Consider the following 18,291-nt stretch of genomic DNA (forward strand, 5'->3'; position numbering starts at 1 on the left):
TTCAAATAAGACTGTAGCTGAAAAAAGTTGATATTTTTTGCCATATCTCTGACTTTCCAGGTGCAGATCCTCATAATGACAAAAAACAAAAATCCCATTGTTTCCATAGCCATGGGTGACATATATAAAAATAAAATAAGACAATCTTCAGAAAATCCTCATGAAGCATCTTGCATTGCTGTCTTCTGTGGAAGGCATCAAAGGCTAACATTTTTAAAGTCTGCACATAGTGACTTTAAAAAGCAGCAGAGTGAGAGGTCCTTCTTCTTCCTCCTCTCTGACCGCACATATTCTAGGAGGGGCTTCCTCCAATGCATTTCTCTCCTTGATATATCAAAAAATATCAGTACATTACTCAGTCACTCCTCCCTGGCCTTGGAAGGGAACTTAACTAATGAGCCAAAGGCCACGAATCAGTGCCACTGCAAAAGGCCTTACACATGGACAAAAGAGGGCACATCACATGAACCACAACACTTAAATACCTATATATACAGTATAGACACACAGACACACACATCCTCAGTACTGAGGAAGAATCAAAAGGCTCTAGCATTTCCTAGACTTTAATTTTTCAGTCACAGAGGCAATAATGAGGAAAAACTGAACAAGAAATGAAACCTTCAGAGGTTACACATCATGGAAGCACATGCGCCCGGAACAATAAAGCCAAACAGCATGGCAATAGAAGTGTGAGGTGTTAGATAGACGGGGGAAAACACAAGATGACATTAGCCAGTTTGTCTGTGAACATGTTGCATTCATCTCAACCTAGAGGCTGTTTCATTTCAGAGTAGGAGTTAATGAAACCATCAGCCACTGGGCTGCTTTGTGGAAGAATAATCAACTCTTCCTAACACAAAACCCAAATGTAGTTGAGTTATTTATGCTATAACATCCCAGTTTCAAATACCATTCATTCCACAAAGGCTTTGCTATCAACCATTCTTCACACTGGTATCAGACAGTATAATAACAATCCTTTAGAATGCAGGAGGTGACACATTTCATGCTTTCGGAAGCAAAAAATAAAATAAGAACTTGGTTGTACAAAAAACCCCAGGAAAAAGAGGTCATAGTCCTCATCACATGGTCTTGCTCCCACTCTCACATTATTAGTCTCAGCACCTCTGTCTAAAAGCTTTTCTTCCTCATCCTTTAAGCAACAAACACTCCACCAGTTTGCAGATGTCAGTGTGGTGAATCAAGATTTAACTTTGAAAAGGAAGCATGTGTGTTCATCAAAGCAGCACATGAATCTCTGAAGATTAAAACAGCTTAAAGAAGTGATTATTTATGTAGATTTTCATACATTTTTCTAGCAACCTTAGCAGTGCTGCTTCATTTCATGTTTCTGGTTCGTTTGGAGTAAACGGAAGACTGACTGGGCAGCTATGATTAACAGTGATAAACAGAATGGCTAATTAAAAAAAGAAAGTGCCTCCTCACCAACAAAAACACAGAGAGAGAAAAAACACCAGGGGTGGAGAGAAAATCAGTTTGATGTGCTAATGGAACTCTAAGAGTATACATTACAAGCACTTGAAAACCATAACTGCTCAGGAAAGCCACACGGCCGTCCATGGAAGGGATCATCCAGCGGCATGAGAACAGAAGGCAAATTCCTCTTTGGGCTGCCATAGCATGCCTATCTGAACCTCGCACTGCTTACGAAGCAACACCTTTTAAAGCCCTGCACCAGAACTGAGCCACTTTAGTCTCTGTTGTTGTAACGAGCTTCCCATGGTGTGAAAAACCTTTCCCAATTCATTTTAGGCCCTGAGCCAAAGCACATGAACCACTGTAATGTTTAATCCTTCAAAACCTTTCCCCTCAGAGAGACTTAGACTCTGTGTAGAATGACTTGACATCAATTTATACTCATTAACTGAGCACACACAAAACTTAGGAATAATGTTAAAGGTGTGCTTTGTCACAGCATGAGTGCTGAATGTTTTTGGTAACTAACCAAACCAGAGAAGGGTCTGAAGCATACTGTATGATGTAAAAACAATATTTGTAGAAAATGGGTGACTGATTTGTAAGCAGTACTAGCTTTATAACCTAAGGCACCAGCAATGCAGGACAACAAATGACATGTTTCAATAAGCACGGTCTTGATTCACACATAGAACTCTGAAATCATAACGGGATCTCAAGAAATGCTGTAGATCACAGCAGTTTTCAGACTTTTCAGTTCATGTGACTACATGTAAGCCCATGTCTTTGCTTAATTTGGCAAACTCTTAACAACATCAAAAATGCATTTCTTGAAAACAGCCTGCAGCCTCGTCCTGTAACAGAAACGTCTCTGTGGTATGTGCTCATGGTTCGGAACAGCTACAATCAATTAGAACAGAACACGCTGAACAAAGCCAATGAGAATTACACAGTCGCAAATTAAATGTACATTCTGTAAGTGCTGAAGCTGACGTGCTCGTCTGAACAAAGCCTTAATTAAACGTCGGCAACAACACTGCAGTGTCCGTGGGGACAAAACCCACTCCGGTTGCCTCGGGGAGATCGTTTTATAATGCTTCTCTTTCAATCGCTTGTAATGACACTTTGACTCAGTATGACTGTAAAGAATTGCAGAAGCGTGTCAAGGAGAATCATGCTTCATTTCAGCACACAAATGCCTGCACATCAAGTTTGTGTTTGAGAACTGCTCCATGCTGTGTGATGTTAGACCGAAATAAACGAACCCGGAAGCATGGCAAACAACAGCGATCTTCCCTTCCTCACCAGCACAAAGAACATCTTTTAGAAATCTCAAGCTTTTTATTAAATAAGAAGGCATTTTGGCAAAACACTGACCTGGAATACTTAAAAAAATAATAAACTTGACCTGTGGTGACAACTACTTATCTTTTTGGTCCATTTCAGTTGTTTTTACCACCAAGCAGTTGAAGTTTCTGCAGGGAGGGCTGTTTATTTTCTGGAAAAGTCATCAATACCAGTAAAGCCCTGTTGAAGATGACATCTGCCACTCTATGATGTGCGGTACACTTCCATAAAATGAGCTGTGGTTCTAGCACAGCAGATAAAGACCACATCTGACCCTGGCCATATGGTAGTAAACTAGTGTGTGAATGGTAACGGATAACTAATCATCCCATGATTGTATTCTATTGTTACAAAATCTAGCTGATGGGCGAAAACATGTGAAAATGCCAATAAAGGTTTGCATGGTGAACATGCAGAGGAAACTATGAGCTGCTTTACTATGCATGCTGTTCTTATTTTAACCTGTTTCATATCTCTTTGTATTGTGTGTACTGTTCTTGATTCATAGGCGGGTAAGCGACAAAACAGCTGATTTAACCAACAAACTCCCTTTCTGCAACAGAGGGAGGGAGTAATCAGTGTAGTCAGCTGCTCTGGTATTTGTTGGAGATGAAAAAACACTTGCAGACTGTAGCATGGCACAGGATTGGATTAGAGGGAACACTGTATGCACTGCCAAAACAGCTTACATACCTCATTATTTACAAATGGTTAAAGGTACATTTTACTCACACAGTTACCATTCAAAGCCTTAAAAAAAAAAAATCCAATAACATCCTTTGCAAGCCTGCCATTCTTTGTCAGTCGGAGTTGCATAACTTAATGACATCACGTTTTAGCAATGTGGTTTCTGGATTTGAGAGAAGTGGTCTAATCTGCAAGTACAGACCGACCTAGATAAGAGGGGAACACATACACTGGAAGTGTAAATTAAAGCGGATAAGAAGAAATCAATTTTCTGAAGTAATCATGTAGAGTGTTGACACAGGGATGTAGTGGGAGAACATGGAATAAGGTCCCAAAGCAGTAAAGGGAACTCTAGTGCCTGACCAGCATTAAGGAGCACGAGGCATTTCTGTACAAATCACTCTAATGGAGCAGCAGAGATGCACAGGTTGTTTAAGGCACAGGCAACTTGCACAATCTTATCAAAGGTTGAGACATTCGACGTGCGCTCCGAGGCCGTGGTGAAGGGGCTCTCGACGGGGCCCGTGAGCATGGCGTACCTCTGCTTCACCATGGAGATCACCCTGTCCACATGCTTCTGCACACTCGCCGTCTCAGAGGACGTATCAGACAATGGCGAGCCCGCCGAGCTCCCGTACGCCTCTCCTTGGTAGCGGCCAGCAATTTTAAACAGGGCTCCACGGGCAGCCACAGAATCTGCAATGTCGAGATCGCGACTCGCCAACACGACATCACCTGGGAGAAGCTTGCACAGAAGGCCGCAGCCCTCAGCCAGGCTTTTGTCACTGACGTTTCCCAGCACGCCCCTCGAGACGAAGGTGACGACGCCTTGTGGAGCCACACCGATCAGATACTTTAACACATTATAACTTGTCCCCATGCCCTGAGAGCTTGGCACCACCCTCTGCTGTTGTTGCTGCTGCTGGTTGCCCCGGGAAACCGGCTCCTCAAAGGGCACCGTGAAACAGTCTATGATGACAGCGCAGTCGGGGTGAGAGGCGCGCAGAGCTGCCGGCAGGTTTTTCCGGAGCTCGGCTCTAGAGGGCCAGAAGACGGCTGTCGGTACCAGAGTGGAGGACATGATGCTGACCATCTGGTGCACTGTCCTGGTTACTGTGCCCACTTTCACACCAAAGCGGTAGGCCAAGTCTTGGTTGCGGAGGTCCAGACGGAGTCGCATCAGTGTCAGCAGCAGCTGCTGGAACTTGGAGAGCTTCACGTTTTTCATCCCGTCCATGTGAGGTGCCAGCAGCCACATGACCGTCTCTAGGACAAAGTAGTTGGGTAAACCAGTGTAAAACTTTACTTTCTCTGCATCGTTCCTCAAGGAGCTCTCAGAGAGGGACATTTTCTCCACAGACTCCCTGAGGGTCTGGTTCTCCTTCTTCAGGGCTTTCAGGATATCATCAAAGTTAACTGGTGCATCAGACGTCTGAGCAAACCTTCCTTTCTTGCTGTCACTCATAGATTCATCATCCTCGTCATCGTCTTCATCGGTGCTGAGGGATGAGGATGCGCTTTCCTCCGCAATGGCCTCCTGCTCCCTCTCCTCAGGATGCTCTTCCTGGCCCCGCTCCCCCACCACAGACCTGCCCTGGCCCTGCAGGAACAGCAAGGCGTTGGCCGCCTCCACGCGTGCTTCCTGCTTGTCCAGGATCTCCAAAGCACCTGGCTCTTTCATCTCTGGGGATAAGGGAGCTGTTGTGAACACAGAAGGAACATAATCTGGCGAACGTGGATTCTTCACCTGTTTACCTGCATGTGGAAAAAGAAGATGTGGTAAATGGGGAGGAGGTGAAATACATAGAATAAACTGAATTGTCTGTTTATGGCACTTTCCCCGACACCAGTCTACTGTAGTCAGCAGGGATTCAGGACAAATTGCAGGGGGCAAGCAGCCATGTTTTTCCCTGCCTGAGCTGCTACATTGTCCCATTCAAAAAGAGCAAAGGGAGCAGTTTGATAACAGCTAAAAGAGCAACTGAATTTTAGGGTTGGGTTAGGCATAAGGCTCTATCTCATGAGGTTTCCTGTAGGTAATAGCTCCAGTTACTACATGTAAGTATGAGAAAGTGTTAACATTGAGAAATTATCATATCAAACTAGTCTTAATTATTTTGTTGTTAAGAAATACTGTCCACTGTTCTGTTACAAATAGGAAAAATCTTCATGTTATGAATTAGAGTGCAGCTTTGGGAAAATATTATAATTAAAAACAACTGTATAGAGTGACTGTTCAGCTAATGAATCTGTGAAAAGTTGCTCTTTGAATAAACATTACATCGACAGCAGCATGGAAAGCTACAACACTTAATTACTAGACAACAGACCCAGTAATATATGAAAGGAAGGAAGAGAGAGGTGTGAAAATAGTAAATGTGTCGTTTTCCAGTTCATTTCTGTTTATTTTTAGTTCAGCTATTGACTAAACAGACCTTGCACTCTCTCCTCCTAATGATTTTCCACACATGTGACACATGTCACTGAGATGTGAGTTCAAGTTCCTTTTGCAACAAATCGAGTTGAAGTTTGATTATCATCATTCTCAATTAATCTTAACGATTAAAGCATCACAACTGCAAATAGTTTTCTATTAATATCACTGAAGCTGATTACTTTTTGGTTTTTCGTTAAGCTTATCAAAGTGAGGAATTTTAAGACCTCGATTTGGCCTATCAAAAACTGTAGAAGAAATATAACAATAATTAACATAACATGCTACTTTAGAAAACATTTACATTAACGCCTGAATCAAGTGTGTTACTTACTGTAATTACCAAAAATGCACTGTAGCCACTAAAATTTAACCAAGCAGAAATCTTTACAAATAATAATCCACCCACATCCAAACTAAAAGAAATGCTTTTTGAATCTCTCATGAGATCTGTCCCTGTGTGGAAGTCCAGCATTAATCTGAGCCGGGTCAGAACGAACAGTTGGGATACTTCTTGTTTGTGCGTTGTACTGCATTCGTACCTGAGATGAAGTGAGTACTACACAGCCGACTGCCGTCGTTCGGCACCCAGCCCTCTCGATTCACAGCAGCTATCCAGCGCTGCTTCCTCTCCGGGTCCCGGGGGAAGCGGTAGAAAGATAAGGTGGTGCCCGGTGTCCTTCTGTTCCTACAGCCTGCCACCACACATGTGTGAACCATAGTAAGGCCACGGAGAAGCGTGGAGGTGTGCGCGGCTATTTGTTGGGTGTTTTGACTCCCAAAATGGTGGTCGACCAGAGGGTGAAAAAAATGTTGTACCGTCATCAACAGTCGTTTGCATTCAGCGATCTGACTGGATCATCTCGTGGCGACGTCACTGAAATGCGATTCTAACTCACGCGGTGCTGCATCTAAGCTAACGGCCTGGAATGAGAGCTAATCAAACAAAATATCGTGGAAATTGGCTAAATGTGAACTATATGTGGCTTCAGAAGTCGAATAAAAGGAAGCAAACTAAAAAAAGTCGGAAAGATGGCAACAGCAGACATTAGCTTAGCATAGTGGCTAGCTTTATGTAGATATTTAGCTACATGCGACTGCTCGCTGACGTTACCCTGGTTACCTTCTTTTTAGCAACTTCGTTACAGCCAATGATGCTAATGCGACTGTATTTGAGCCAACGAGGAGGACATACCACGGGAATACATCACCTGGCTTCCACTGACAGCAGACAACTTCTGCTGATCGTTTAAATCAGAGGCGTGTAGTTCTGCTGATCATGACTCACGAGTGAACACCAACAGAGTTCATCTGCTGTGCAAGCAGGATGTCACTGGTTGACTTTTAGAGGTTTTCGTTTTTGCGGAAAGACTAGTTCTCATTGCACATACAATACATGGCCAAATGTATTCGGACACTAGCTGTCCTGTGTGCTTTGGGTGTTGGGTTGTTCATGTCTTGTAGGTCCCGTGTCTGGGCTCCTTAGTGGGACAGTTAAGGGAAGGGGAATCTTGCTGCAACATCATACAGTGACTGAGACTGAAAAAAGCACTTGATAAAACAACCTCACCACCAGATCAAATGAGTAGTTATCAGTTCTGAAGCTTCCCAGTGTATCACATGATCTTCCTGAGCTGAAGGAGTTTGCCCAGTTGTCATAGAATTGTAGATATTCTCATTTCCAGATGAAATCAAATATCAGCTGCTTCAAAGTCTTGCGTGCATGTTTACACACTGATGTGACAGAATATGTTCATGCCTGGGTTCCCACTGGAAGTCAGCTGTTACACTGGGACCATAAAGGGCTTAATTATTAATGCTGTAGACTGGAGTCTAGATCATATGCTTGTACATTAATCTTCCATCCATCATTAGTTTAAAGTTTTTAATATGCTATTAATAGTTTTTAGATCATGTGGAGCAATGTGTTTTATTATATATAAGTCAGTCTAAAGCTATGTGCAAATTATTAACACGTCATGCATCAGAACTATTTACAATCAAACTACAAAAGTTACCAAGACCGCTTTCTCTGGTAGAGTTAATTAGCCAGAATTGCTCTTGTGAAGTGTTCTTTCTTTGCAGTGTCTGTTGAAGTAGGCACAAGAGGCAGCCACAGATCATTAACTCGCAGAAGGATGTACAATCAGGTGTTTGAGTCTAGATCAGACTACATTTAGACTCGGACAAAGTGTAATGTATCCAAGCATGCTTCAGTTGTGTGTGCTCAGCTTGTACACAGAGGTGTTCCTGGATCCTCCCACTTGTGTCAGTCTCTTGAGCTCGGTTAGACAGAGGAGGTACACAGGGGTCTTGGTTCCAGCGTTGGTAATCCTCCTCAGCTCCTCCATGTGAAACTCTGTCTTTTCTCCTGCAGAGGGCACCACAGAACAGCAACCACATGCATAATACACACTTTTAATAGGTGCCATGGTGTTGTTTTGTTCGGGTTCAAGCCCTGAAGGGCCAGAGCATGCTAGTGTTTGTGCCAGTTTATTAAACATGAAACTCAACCCAAATACTGGAAATAATGTGCAAGTACTTCCCAAGAAATTAGAGCCCAATTGGCCAGATGGGGGCGCTGTAATTAAGTCCCAAAAATTCCATTTTGGGGTAGGCCACACCCCTGACACTATAAGTCCAATGCACATGAAATTTGACACACAAGTCCTGCTCAATGTGCTCAACAGAAAAGATCTCTGACCTTACAAGTCTGCTGTGGTGTGTTACATAATATTCAATTTTTTGAAAAACAGTAATATGAATAGAACTGGTTGCATTTTTATTGTATCAACACCAAAACTGGTATGTATAACACTACAATAAACCAACAAATGTCATCCTTTATGTACTAATACTGGAGGCATCAACTTGTTCCGGTATCTGTATTTCCTTGACAGGGTTTTGAATGATAAGTGCAAACATATTTAAGACAAATTAATGTTAAGATGATGAAAATTGTAAAACACTCAGCTGAACTGTTTTTAGTGGCAACAGCTGCTGGCACAGTTCCATAGCAGTTTAACTGACACAGTGGCATCTTTTGCGTACTCTCCAAATGCCTTGTCAGACCATTATCAGTAAGTACTCCAGTGACATAAATTAGTTTTATTGCAGAGCTGGCCATTATACAAGCTTTCACTGGTGATGCATTGTTTCTTCCTGGCATTATGGACAATGTGACCAAGGTTTGTGAATGCAATTTTCTTATTACTGTACGAATTCATTGTAACAACAACCTCTGGTGTAATTCTCACATTGGCTTATCTTTGTCTGATTTGTAATCACTAAATCATTAAATTTGTTTAGTTTTATTTTATATTGTAACAGTTCTTTTTTCTGTGGCAGTGTCTGCTTGCAGTCTGACAGCCTCTTTAGGCCACTTATCGTCAGTCACTCAATTAACATGCATGATATTACTTACAACCACATCATTTGGAGGAAAATACAAAAAATTACAAGGGTTAAATATACCACATGCATTCTCCTTGACTTGCACTGGGCTTGTTGGATGTAAACCAACTCCCAAGGTGGAATGACCTTGCCACTCGAGCCTTTACAGGCATTACATCACACTATGCATTTCCTGCTTTTGTGCTCATAGTGCTTGTAAGCAACAAAGGTTAAAGGCTGTAACCAGGTGGAAGCAGCCCTCTGTCGTCCCTGATCAGTTGATATAGTAGTTTATTGATCCAGTTGATGTAGTTAATGGCTACTAGTGTGATATCACAGATAACATGTAATACAGCCCTGTGGTGTAAATGAACACCTAAGATTAAATTGTCATGCGTCGCTATTGGATCCTTTTGAAGTAATGAACTACATGCGATACTGTGCATTCTACTTTGATGGTTGTTTGTTGGGATGGATTATGGATTGGCTCAGGCTGTGGGGCAGCTCTTTGCATTGGTAAACACACACAGTGAGTATAAATGGACCACACCACATGATCTTCTATAGCTCAAACATCACCAACACTGACACCTCATTGTTCCATTCCTTTAGAGCTTATACGAGTGGCAACCATTGCTGTTAGTTGACTAACATCAACAGTCCCAAGGGGTCAAACTTAGGGGGGGTCAAACTTTGAACCACAAACAAGACATTTAAACAATATCCTAATTCATTCACGCCCATCATAAGTGAAGTATAGCACTGACCTGGACACTCTTCCATGAATTTGTTAATGTTGTGGATTGACTGGTTGAGGTTGTACAGCGTCATCTGCCTCAGGTAACTAGGTAAACTCTTGAACTCGCTCTCTGACACCACAGACACACTCTCAGCACTGGGAAGAGGATTGGATGGAAGACAACGTGTTACAATTTAAGTCCTGATTGTAAGGAAAAACTACAGACATGAATGATTTCAGGACAGAATAAATAAAGCAACTAGATGGAAAGAAATAAACATCAATCAGAAATAGAAACAGACAGGACAGACAAAACTTACCACCTCAAAATCCCTAAATCTAGGGAGAATGTACAATACATTTCTAAATATCTTTCATGTTCTTTTCTTCTACTAAGCAGCAGTCTGATCTCATGTGGTCTGAAGCTTAATAGTGAGATTTTATAAAAAGGAAATCTTAGTGACGGTATCTCCACCCTAATCAAAAGCATTTCCTCAAAGTGGACCAATCCATGGTTATAGATAAGTGGTTGTCTGAGTGACTTTACCGGTTTTTATCTTTTCCAGGCCTGACATGTGGGTGCACAACTGCCATGGCAGTCTTCTTCAACTGAGCCTGGGACACAAGCTACAAAATAAAAGAGACATAACAAGTGAAAAAAAGCACTTAAGAAGGGTGTGGGAGGAAGGCAGGATTTGACAAAAAGCTGGTTTTGATGTTCTGGATAATATGTCAAATACATTTAGAGTCTGTTCAAGTTGTTTTTTTTTGGGACATTAGATAAAGTCAAAGGTAGGGCAGGGAGATCACTCTCACTTTACAGATGTCCTGTGTAATAAAGCTGATGTCTGGCATCTCTGGGGTGCTGGGCTCTTGGAAGCCCGTCCGGAGACGAGGTGTCCCCAGACTGAACTCTTGGGTTGGTCCGTCCAGCTCCAGACCGTAGACAGTGGCCTCTCTGGTCACTTTTTCGTGTTCACGAGTCTTCTGCAGCATTTTCTCACTTCCCTGGAGGTAAACATGAGACATGTTAACAGGCAGGCTAATTCAGGCAGTCTTTTCAAGGCTCTGTTTTCATCTATATAGTGTATGGGGATGGTCCACAGAGGACTGCCTTGCAATATACTGACTTTGAAATGAAATTACTTTTCATCACATTGTTATTGACTAAAGCCAATTTTAAGATCAGTACGATAAGGTAATCCTTTATTGATTGGCCAGAGGAGAAATTTGAAAAATATCATCAACTTTTCAGTTTCCACATACACACACTCATTGTTTCTACCTTTGTGGTGCTGATCAGTTGGTCCATGTATGTGGTCTCATACACTGGGAGCTCAGGGGTGGTAAGCAGGTATCTACGACAGTCAGGGGATTCTGGGTCTCCATTGCCTTGCACAGGCGGGAAGCAGTGACCATTTGTCTTTTTCATTTTGAACCCCGGGGTGCAAAACACAGGTGGCTCTGGGGAGTCCAGGTTGTCTACTGAAGGCAATAAGAACAATGTGATATAAGGGGACAGCAAAACACGTTTCTTTTCAGTGCTTTCATTATTTGCAACAAGAGGTGTCATTTTTGCAAATTTATTAGAAGCATTATGTATTTCATTTCTGTAAGGCCTCTGTAAAAGCCTCTTAAAGGAGCTGTCATTCTTAGTAATACTCAGTAATGTTTTCTTCATGTTTTTAGTATCGCCAATATTCACTCATATGTCAGAACCAGAACTAATCTAAAAAAACTCTTTCCCAGTATTGTGATGTTGTGTGAGTTTAAACCTTGAGAATATGATTGCATTTTATATTTGCACTATGAATAATTTTGCTAACAATTTTCTAAAAATGGCCACACTGTAGTCCAGTTTACTTATTTGTTGGTGCAACGTAACAAAAAAAACATGGTTTGGGTGCCGTTACTCAGGTACTGAATTGGCATTAGAAATTGAAAAATTACAAACAATACCTAGCCCTAGTTGTGGAGGAGTTTAGAAAAGGCATAAGAAAAATCAGTGAATGCTGAGTTGGTTAAACCTGGGGATGTTGTGGTCAGAAACCAGGACCTTGATAAAAAGGAGGAGGATATTCAGTAAGATAAAAGAAAAACATGCTATGACTCCTGACTGATTCCTGAAAAACACAAGCTCTAACAGCTTCATACCTTTAGCCTGCAAACTCTTCATTAGTGAGTTCACTGGTGGTACAGGTATGTTATGTGGTGGCCTGTTAAGGAAGAAGACACTTAGTGTTGAATGCAGTAATAAACAGTGACTGTAGCAGTCCTGCTGTAAATGCTGCATGTTGCCAGTAGAGGTAAATAAAGGTCATATACTGTATCTGTTATGTAATGCACATTATGCTCTACCTGGGGGGTTTCACAACGTTCTTCCGGAGCAGATCCATCGTGAAATCATTGTTCAGACACATAGTGTGCTCTGAGATACCAAAGTCATGCAGGTGGGGTGTCTGCAGCTCATCGTCATCCATCCGCAGGGCACATTTGGGGGTTATGGGCATGGGTGGCGGTGCGGACGTGTTGAGTGAGGGGTGAGGGAGGCTCATCTCGGGCATCGGGGGCACTTCAGAGCACCACTCCGCCCCAGCCAGAGTTCTCGTCAGCTCAGTCTCAGACAGGCCGAAGTCAGAGAGCCGCGGGGTCCGCAGCACGTCAGTGGAGGGCGGCGGTCCCGCTCTCAGAGGCGATGAGGAGTGATTACCTCCAGCTTCCTCCTGGCCTCCCACTTCTCCTCCTGCTAACTTAGTTTCATTAACATTGGCTATCTCATCTTCAGCATCTGACTCCTGACCTTTGGCCTCTGTGTAAGAGAAAGACACAACACATTTAATGCAGCTTGTTTCCTTTAGCTTACAGTTGAGAATAGTAGACACAATGACTTTGACACCTTGCACTGCAGTAAATCTTCAGTACTATACTGTCCTGTTCAAGTAATCACTCACACAGCCTGACAAGAAGCATGCCAGACAAACAGCTGACCTGTTAAGAATAAAAATAATTTGTAGCTCTGAGGAAGAATTTGAAAGACAGGCTAATGAGCTATGACCTGTCATTTGAATAATAGACTCATGAAGACAGATCCACGTTAGGCCTAAGCATTAGTTAAGGTCTCTTTCCCCGGGAAATGTTCTGTGTTCGAACTGTGTGAATTGTAATGCCATGATCAAAGAGGACCATTTTTACCTCCCCACTCAAGCAAAACCAATGAGATCCAGGGGTAGAATCACATGTAGGACCACACATGTAGTCTACCTACTCAAATGTTCTCGTGGATTTTGCTATGCAGGCTTGATAAAAAGGGAAGTGAGAATTAGGATTAAGCGTGGCATCAGAAATGGGGATGAGAGGTCTCATGCAGCTTGAATTCTGTTTGTAGGCTACTGTTCATGAGTGTTGAGGCTGTTAGGCCACTGCTGAAGGGAGGAGATCAGGGGAGGAAACTTCTACTGGATACACCACTTACAGGCCGAGTATCCTGGGTCTTAAATGACTCGTTGCTATTGTCTTGTTTTCTATGATTGCAGATGGGTGTTATTGACATGTATGTATTTGTATTTTCTATGTAGGTTTTACACACGATGAGTTTACCCACGTACATGTATACATTCTCTTATACTACTACTACTACTACTACACACCAAAACTAGTGCATACATGTGGGGTTTTTAAATGTGAGTAAACCCACTAAAATAGGTGACCAACTCCTTTCCTACTGCCAGTAGTTTTTGTTGTTGTTGTTGTTGCAGTGTGTTGCATTCAATGCCATTAGTAGATGTTAGTGTGTTTTTTGTCCAGTGTGAAAGGGGTATTATTGGTAGTGTTTAATACAACTGGTCACTGTTCTGGTTGTTGCAATAACAGAATGCAGAAGCACTTTTTTCTTATATTATATATTATGCTTTTGATGATGTTGTTTTGATTGATGTATATACATTTGTATGTTCTACGGAGGTTCTGCACATGATGAGTTCACATACACAGACATGCATTTTATTGTTAGTGTGTAAATCAATTGGTCACTTATGTGGATGAAGCAATAACAGAATATTACATATTTCTTCTTGTGACTTAAATATTCTTCCTTCCTACTACGTTTTTGTTTTTTGATGATGTTGTTTTGAGCAGGTTGTTAATCAGCAGGTTCCCGGCTGCTGTTTAACAGAGTCTAAAAGTGTTGTACTTGTTTGCAAGTACAACATGACGACTGACAACTTCATTTACTAATTTTGTGATTTTTGGGTCAGTACTGATTATATTCTAAAGACATCTGAGCTGAGCACACCAGTTTTTTTAAGCTGCTCATAAAAATACCTTCAACTTTCAGCACATCTGAGCTCAAATCTGGCACAGCCAGAGCTCTCGTCAACTCCATCTCAGACAGGCCGAAGTCAGAGAGCCGCGGGGTTCGCAGCACGTCAGTGAAGGGCGGCGGTGCCTTTCTCGGAGGGGATGAGGAATGATTACCTCCAACTTCCTGCTGGCCTCCCACTTCTCCTCCTGCTGACTTAATTTCATTCTCGTTGGCTACCTCATCTTCAGCATGTGACTCCTGACCTTTGGCCTCTGTGCAAGAGAAAGACACAACAACACATTTTGAATGCATGTTATTTCCTTCAGTAGCAGTAGTAGTAATAGTTGAGAACAGTAGACATAGTGACTTCAACACCTTGCACCGCAGTACATCTTCAGTACTCAATTTAATGTTGATAAACATTACAATGTAGGTATCTCAAGTCTAGACTTCCAAGTATTTAAGTAGATGCAGGTGTCCTTTTTGGATGTGACAGTAAACACATCTGAGCTACAACAGACTACATTCCCTTACAGGAAGACACAAAATAGATCATGTAAATGTACTGTATTTGTATTTTCTATTGAGGTTCTACACAAGTTTACTTATGTACATGCATGGTGTCTTTTATTGTTAGTCTGTAATCAATCAGAATGTCACACATTTCTTCTTATGACTTAATTTTTCCTTCTAGTATTTATCTTTGATGATGTTTCGATTGATGTATTTGTATTTTCTATGGAGGTTCTGCACATGTTCCAGTTCAGATATGTACAGACAGTACATTCATTTTTATTGTTATTTTTATTGTCTGGTTAATGCAATAACATAATAATAATAATAATAAGAAGAAGAAGAAGAAGAAGAAGAAGAAGAAGAAGAAGAAGAAGAAGAAGAAGAAGAAGAAGAAGAAGAAGAAGAAGAAGAAGAATGAGTTACATAGGACGGTGTTTAGATATGAAGGAGTTTGGAAATATACGAAGGGGCTAGTTTATGAACCAGAATCTTGAGTAATCCAGGCAGACATAATCCATACAAGCAGCCTATCGACCCACATTATTGCCGGTGTTGCAGGCTCCAAAGTAGAACAACAGCAGCTGGTGGAGGAAAGGAATCTGGCAACCAGGGTCAAAACAAGTAAACTGGCCCAACAGTACAGCATTATGTGTTCATTTGGTTGAAAGAACAGTCAGACAATGACAGAGAGAGCTGTGGCAGCTAATCGCACCAGTGTTCACTCTATTTTAAATGATCAGGAGAGTGACACAGAATGATAAAGATCGACTTCTTCTTGTGTCGATTTTTCCACAAGCATTTGCTTTCTAATGATGTTGTTTTGATGATCTGTATCAGCTGTCATTAATCACCGGCTGCTGTTTAACAGGGTCACACTCACAAATGTCTCAGAAAAGCTGAGGAAAGCCAGGGCTGAAACACATCAGTTTCTTTTAGCTGCTGTGCATCACTATAAGTGTCACATACTTATTTGCGAGTGCTGACAGCTTAATTTGCTAATTTTGTGATTTTTGGGTTGACACCAATTGTACTCTAAAAACATTTGAGCTGAGCAGACCAGCTCTTTTATTTAAGATGTTCATAAACATACCTTTAACTTTCAGCTCTTCAGAGCACCACTCCGCCCCAGCCAAAGCTCTTTTCAGCTGCATCTCAGACAGGCCGAAGTCAGAGAGCCGTGGAGTCCGCAGCACGTCAGTGAAGGGCGGCGGCCCCGCTCTCGGAGGTGATGAGGAGTGATTACCTCCAGCCTCCTCCTGGCCTCCCCCTTCTCCTCCTGCGGACTTAGTTTCATTCTCATGTGCTTCCTCATCTTCAGCATCTGACTCCTGACCTTTGGCCTCTGTGTAAGATAAAGACAGAACAAAAACACATTTTGAATACATATTTTCCTCAGCTTATAGTTGAGAAAAGCAACCACAGCAAGGCGTTGCAAGGTGTACCTTGCCCTGCAGCACATCTTCAGTACTACATTGTACTGTTGATAAACATAAACTTAGTTAGACCCCCATCGATGCAGCTACAGTCATTACTTACTGATTGGTCTCTGGGTGTCTCTGGGTGCTTGGTAACCGTATTTTTCCCAGTGTCCCCTCACTGTCTGGATGTCCTTAGTGACCCTCTGCTCCATCACTCTACAGGCCTTAATAAAGCGGCTCACCTCATTCTCCCTGGCTTTCTGCTGAGCCAGCTGCTCCTGGATCTGCCCCTGTGTGAGGACAGACCAGAGATGAAAGTACACTCTTTTCAAAGGTTAACAGGCCCACAGACTTATGTATATTCACATATATGTGATATTATTTACAAAACATTCTGAATAATAGATTTTAAAAAAACTTTTGTGCTTAATGAGCGAATTCACAAACAATGTGGTACTGAATTTGCTGCCTATAAGCACTGTAGTTAACAATGTATTTTCCTAATAACAATAATAATGACAGTAGATGTGTAGATTACACTCTTTGGTAGTGCTAGCTAAAAATTTGTTTTATGATATATAAATAATAAATTAACACATAATGCGGCCAAAAGGATATAGTACTGGAGTGTGTTCGGCTGTCACTCTCACTTTGTAATAAAATGTCAGCTCTAAGTGACTGAATATTTCATTCCAGCAACTGTCACAGACTCCATGATGCCAACCGTCATGAAAAAATATAGACACGAAATGACTTAAGTAACTTTGACATACTGAACAGTGTAGTCTTTGGTGTATTTATTATAAGTGGCTGCAGGCAATGTCGTAAACGAAAGGTATCACGTTTCATTGTGCCGTAAAACGACACTATCTTAAAATAGCAGGATTAATACACAGAGATTGTTGTGCAGTTTCCACCATGACCTCGGTGTACCTTCAGGTCTCCGACTTCACAGTTCAGCTCGTGATATGCCCGCATCGCTCTCGCTGCGGTTTCTGAAATAAGAGGGAAGCCGTATTGACACTGAGGAACTAGCTGAATGATTTATACTTTATATTCAGGGGCTGAACAGCAGGCTTGCCCGTCAGTTGTCACTCACCGCTGTCACTGTCGTTGTTTCTGTTTTCAAAGGTGTTTTGGAGTTTGGCAGTTTCTGATTCGAGAGTCATCGCCACCTTTTTCAGCTTGGTAAAGAACCGTGTCGTCGGACCCGCGTCCATTTTCAGACAGGAGTCTAAATGATGCCAAAATACATTCAAGCAAATTCCAACAAATATCTACAGTTACACCACCAAATGGGCCGTTTATTTACCTTCTCTGCTCTGGCGGGCCGGTAAAAATGTTCGATTTTGGCGCCTCTTCCGGGTAAAAGCGGAAGCGTCTTCTTCTTCTTGGGTTGCAGTGCTCGGCCTGAAAATAGTTTCATTCGCGCCCCCTGTCTTGGTCGTTTGTATAATTCTTTTCCACAAAGCAATACAACGTACCCACTAATTTATCTGATTATATGCTTTTAGTGATTTTATTTCCTGGACATTCACGTTGTGCATTATGGCATCCATCCTGTTGATGTTTGTAAAGGATTAAAACCTCTGTGTAAATAATTCAAAGTGACTGTTTGCTAATTCCTGATTAATTGTGGGATAGGAATGGGACTCATTATTTACTAATTGAATTTAACTGCATTATTTTGAGTCAAGGTTAAATGGGAATATGTATTTTGTTTTATGGTTTGTACTGGGGTGTTTGAGTGGACATTCAATTGGACTCCTGCTCAGGATTGTGTTGACAAAGTAAATCAATCTCATTCACTTTGCAAATTTGTACTAACACATACAATATGGCTGTGTACTAGTTTGTTATGTTTGTCTCCATTTAAAATGCAGGTGTTAGTATTGATTGGCTCCACGTCAGGTAAAGAGCCAGTACACTGCAAGAGGTCAAATAATGAGGCCCTGCTACCAGAGGATGGAGCTGTTCAGCAAACAACAGAGGTAAAGAGTTCAGATTTGTTCTGCTA

General features: G+C 41.9%; 2 protein-coding genes across 3 annotated transcripts; both read right to left on the bottom strand.

The window, feature by feature from the left end:
• Positions 1–586: 586 nt before the first annotated feature.
• On the bottom strand, positions 587–6,674 carry LOC121616224. Its single transcript, XM_041950929.1, has 2 exons — positions 6,451–6,674; positions 587–5,229 (listed from the first exon to the last, which is right to left on the bottom strand). Exons 1-2 carry the CDS (start codon positions 6,626–6,628, stop codon positions 3,872–3,874), a joined length of 1,536 nt encoding a protein of 511 aa, XP_041806863.1. The 5' UTR covers positions 6,629–6,674; the 3' UTR covers positions 587–3,871.
• Positions 6,675–7,829: 1,155 nt separating this feature from the next.
• ska3 (spindle and kinetochore associated complex subunit 3) lies at positions 7,830–17,626 on the bottom strand. 2 transcript variants are annotated; one of them, XM_041951301.1, is made up of 13 exons: positions 17,587–17,626; positions 17,374–17,508; positions 17,208–17,269; positions 16,393–16,564; positions 15,947–16,198; positions 14,361–14,612; positions 12,399–12,849; positions 12,195–12,256; positions 11,326–11,522; positions 10,857–11,048; positions 10,588–10,667; positions 10,069–10,196; positions 7,830–8,279 (listed from the first exon to the last, which is right to left on the bottom strand). In XM_041951301.1, the coding sequence occupies exons 2-13, from the start codon at positions 17,492–17,494 to the stop codon at positions 8,122–8,124; spliced, it is 2,127 nt and encodes a 708-aa protein (XP_041807235.1). In that variant the 5' UTR covers positions 17,495–17,508; positions 17,587–17,626; the 3' UTR covers positions 7,830–8,121. The 2 variants fall into 2 exon arrangements, with proteins under 2 accessions (XP_041807235.1, XP_041807234.1); XM_041951300.1 differs by having other exon boundaries at positions 11,326–11,525.
• Between the last annotated feature and the right edge of the window lie 665 nt (positions 17,627–18,291).

The sequence above is a fragment of the Chelmon rostratus genome, chromosome 13 (genome assembly GCF_017976325.1).
Source record: "Chelmon rostratus isolate fCheRos1 chromosome 13, fCheRos1.pri, whole genome shotgun sequence".
NCBI classification, from domain to species: domain Eukaryota; kingdom Metazoa; phylum Chordata; class Actinopteri; order Chaetodontiformes; family Chaetodontidae; genus Chelmon; species Chelmon rostratus.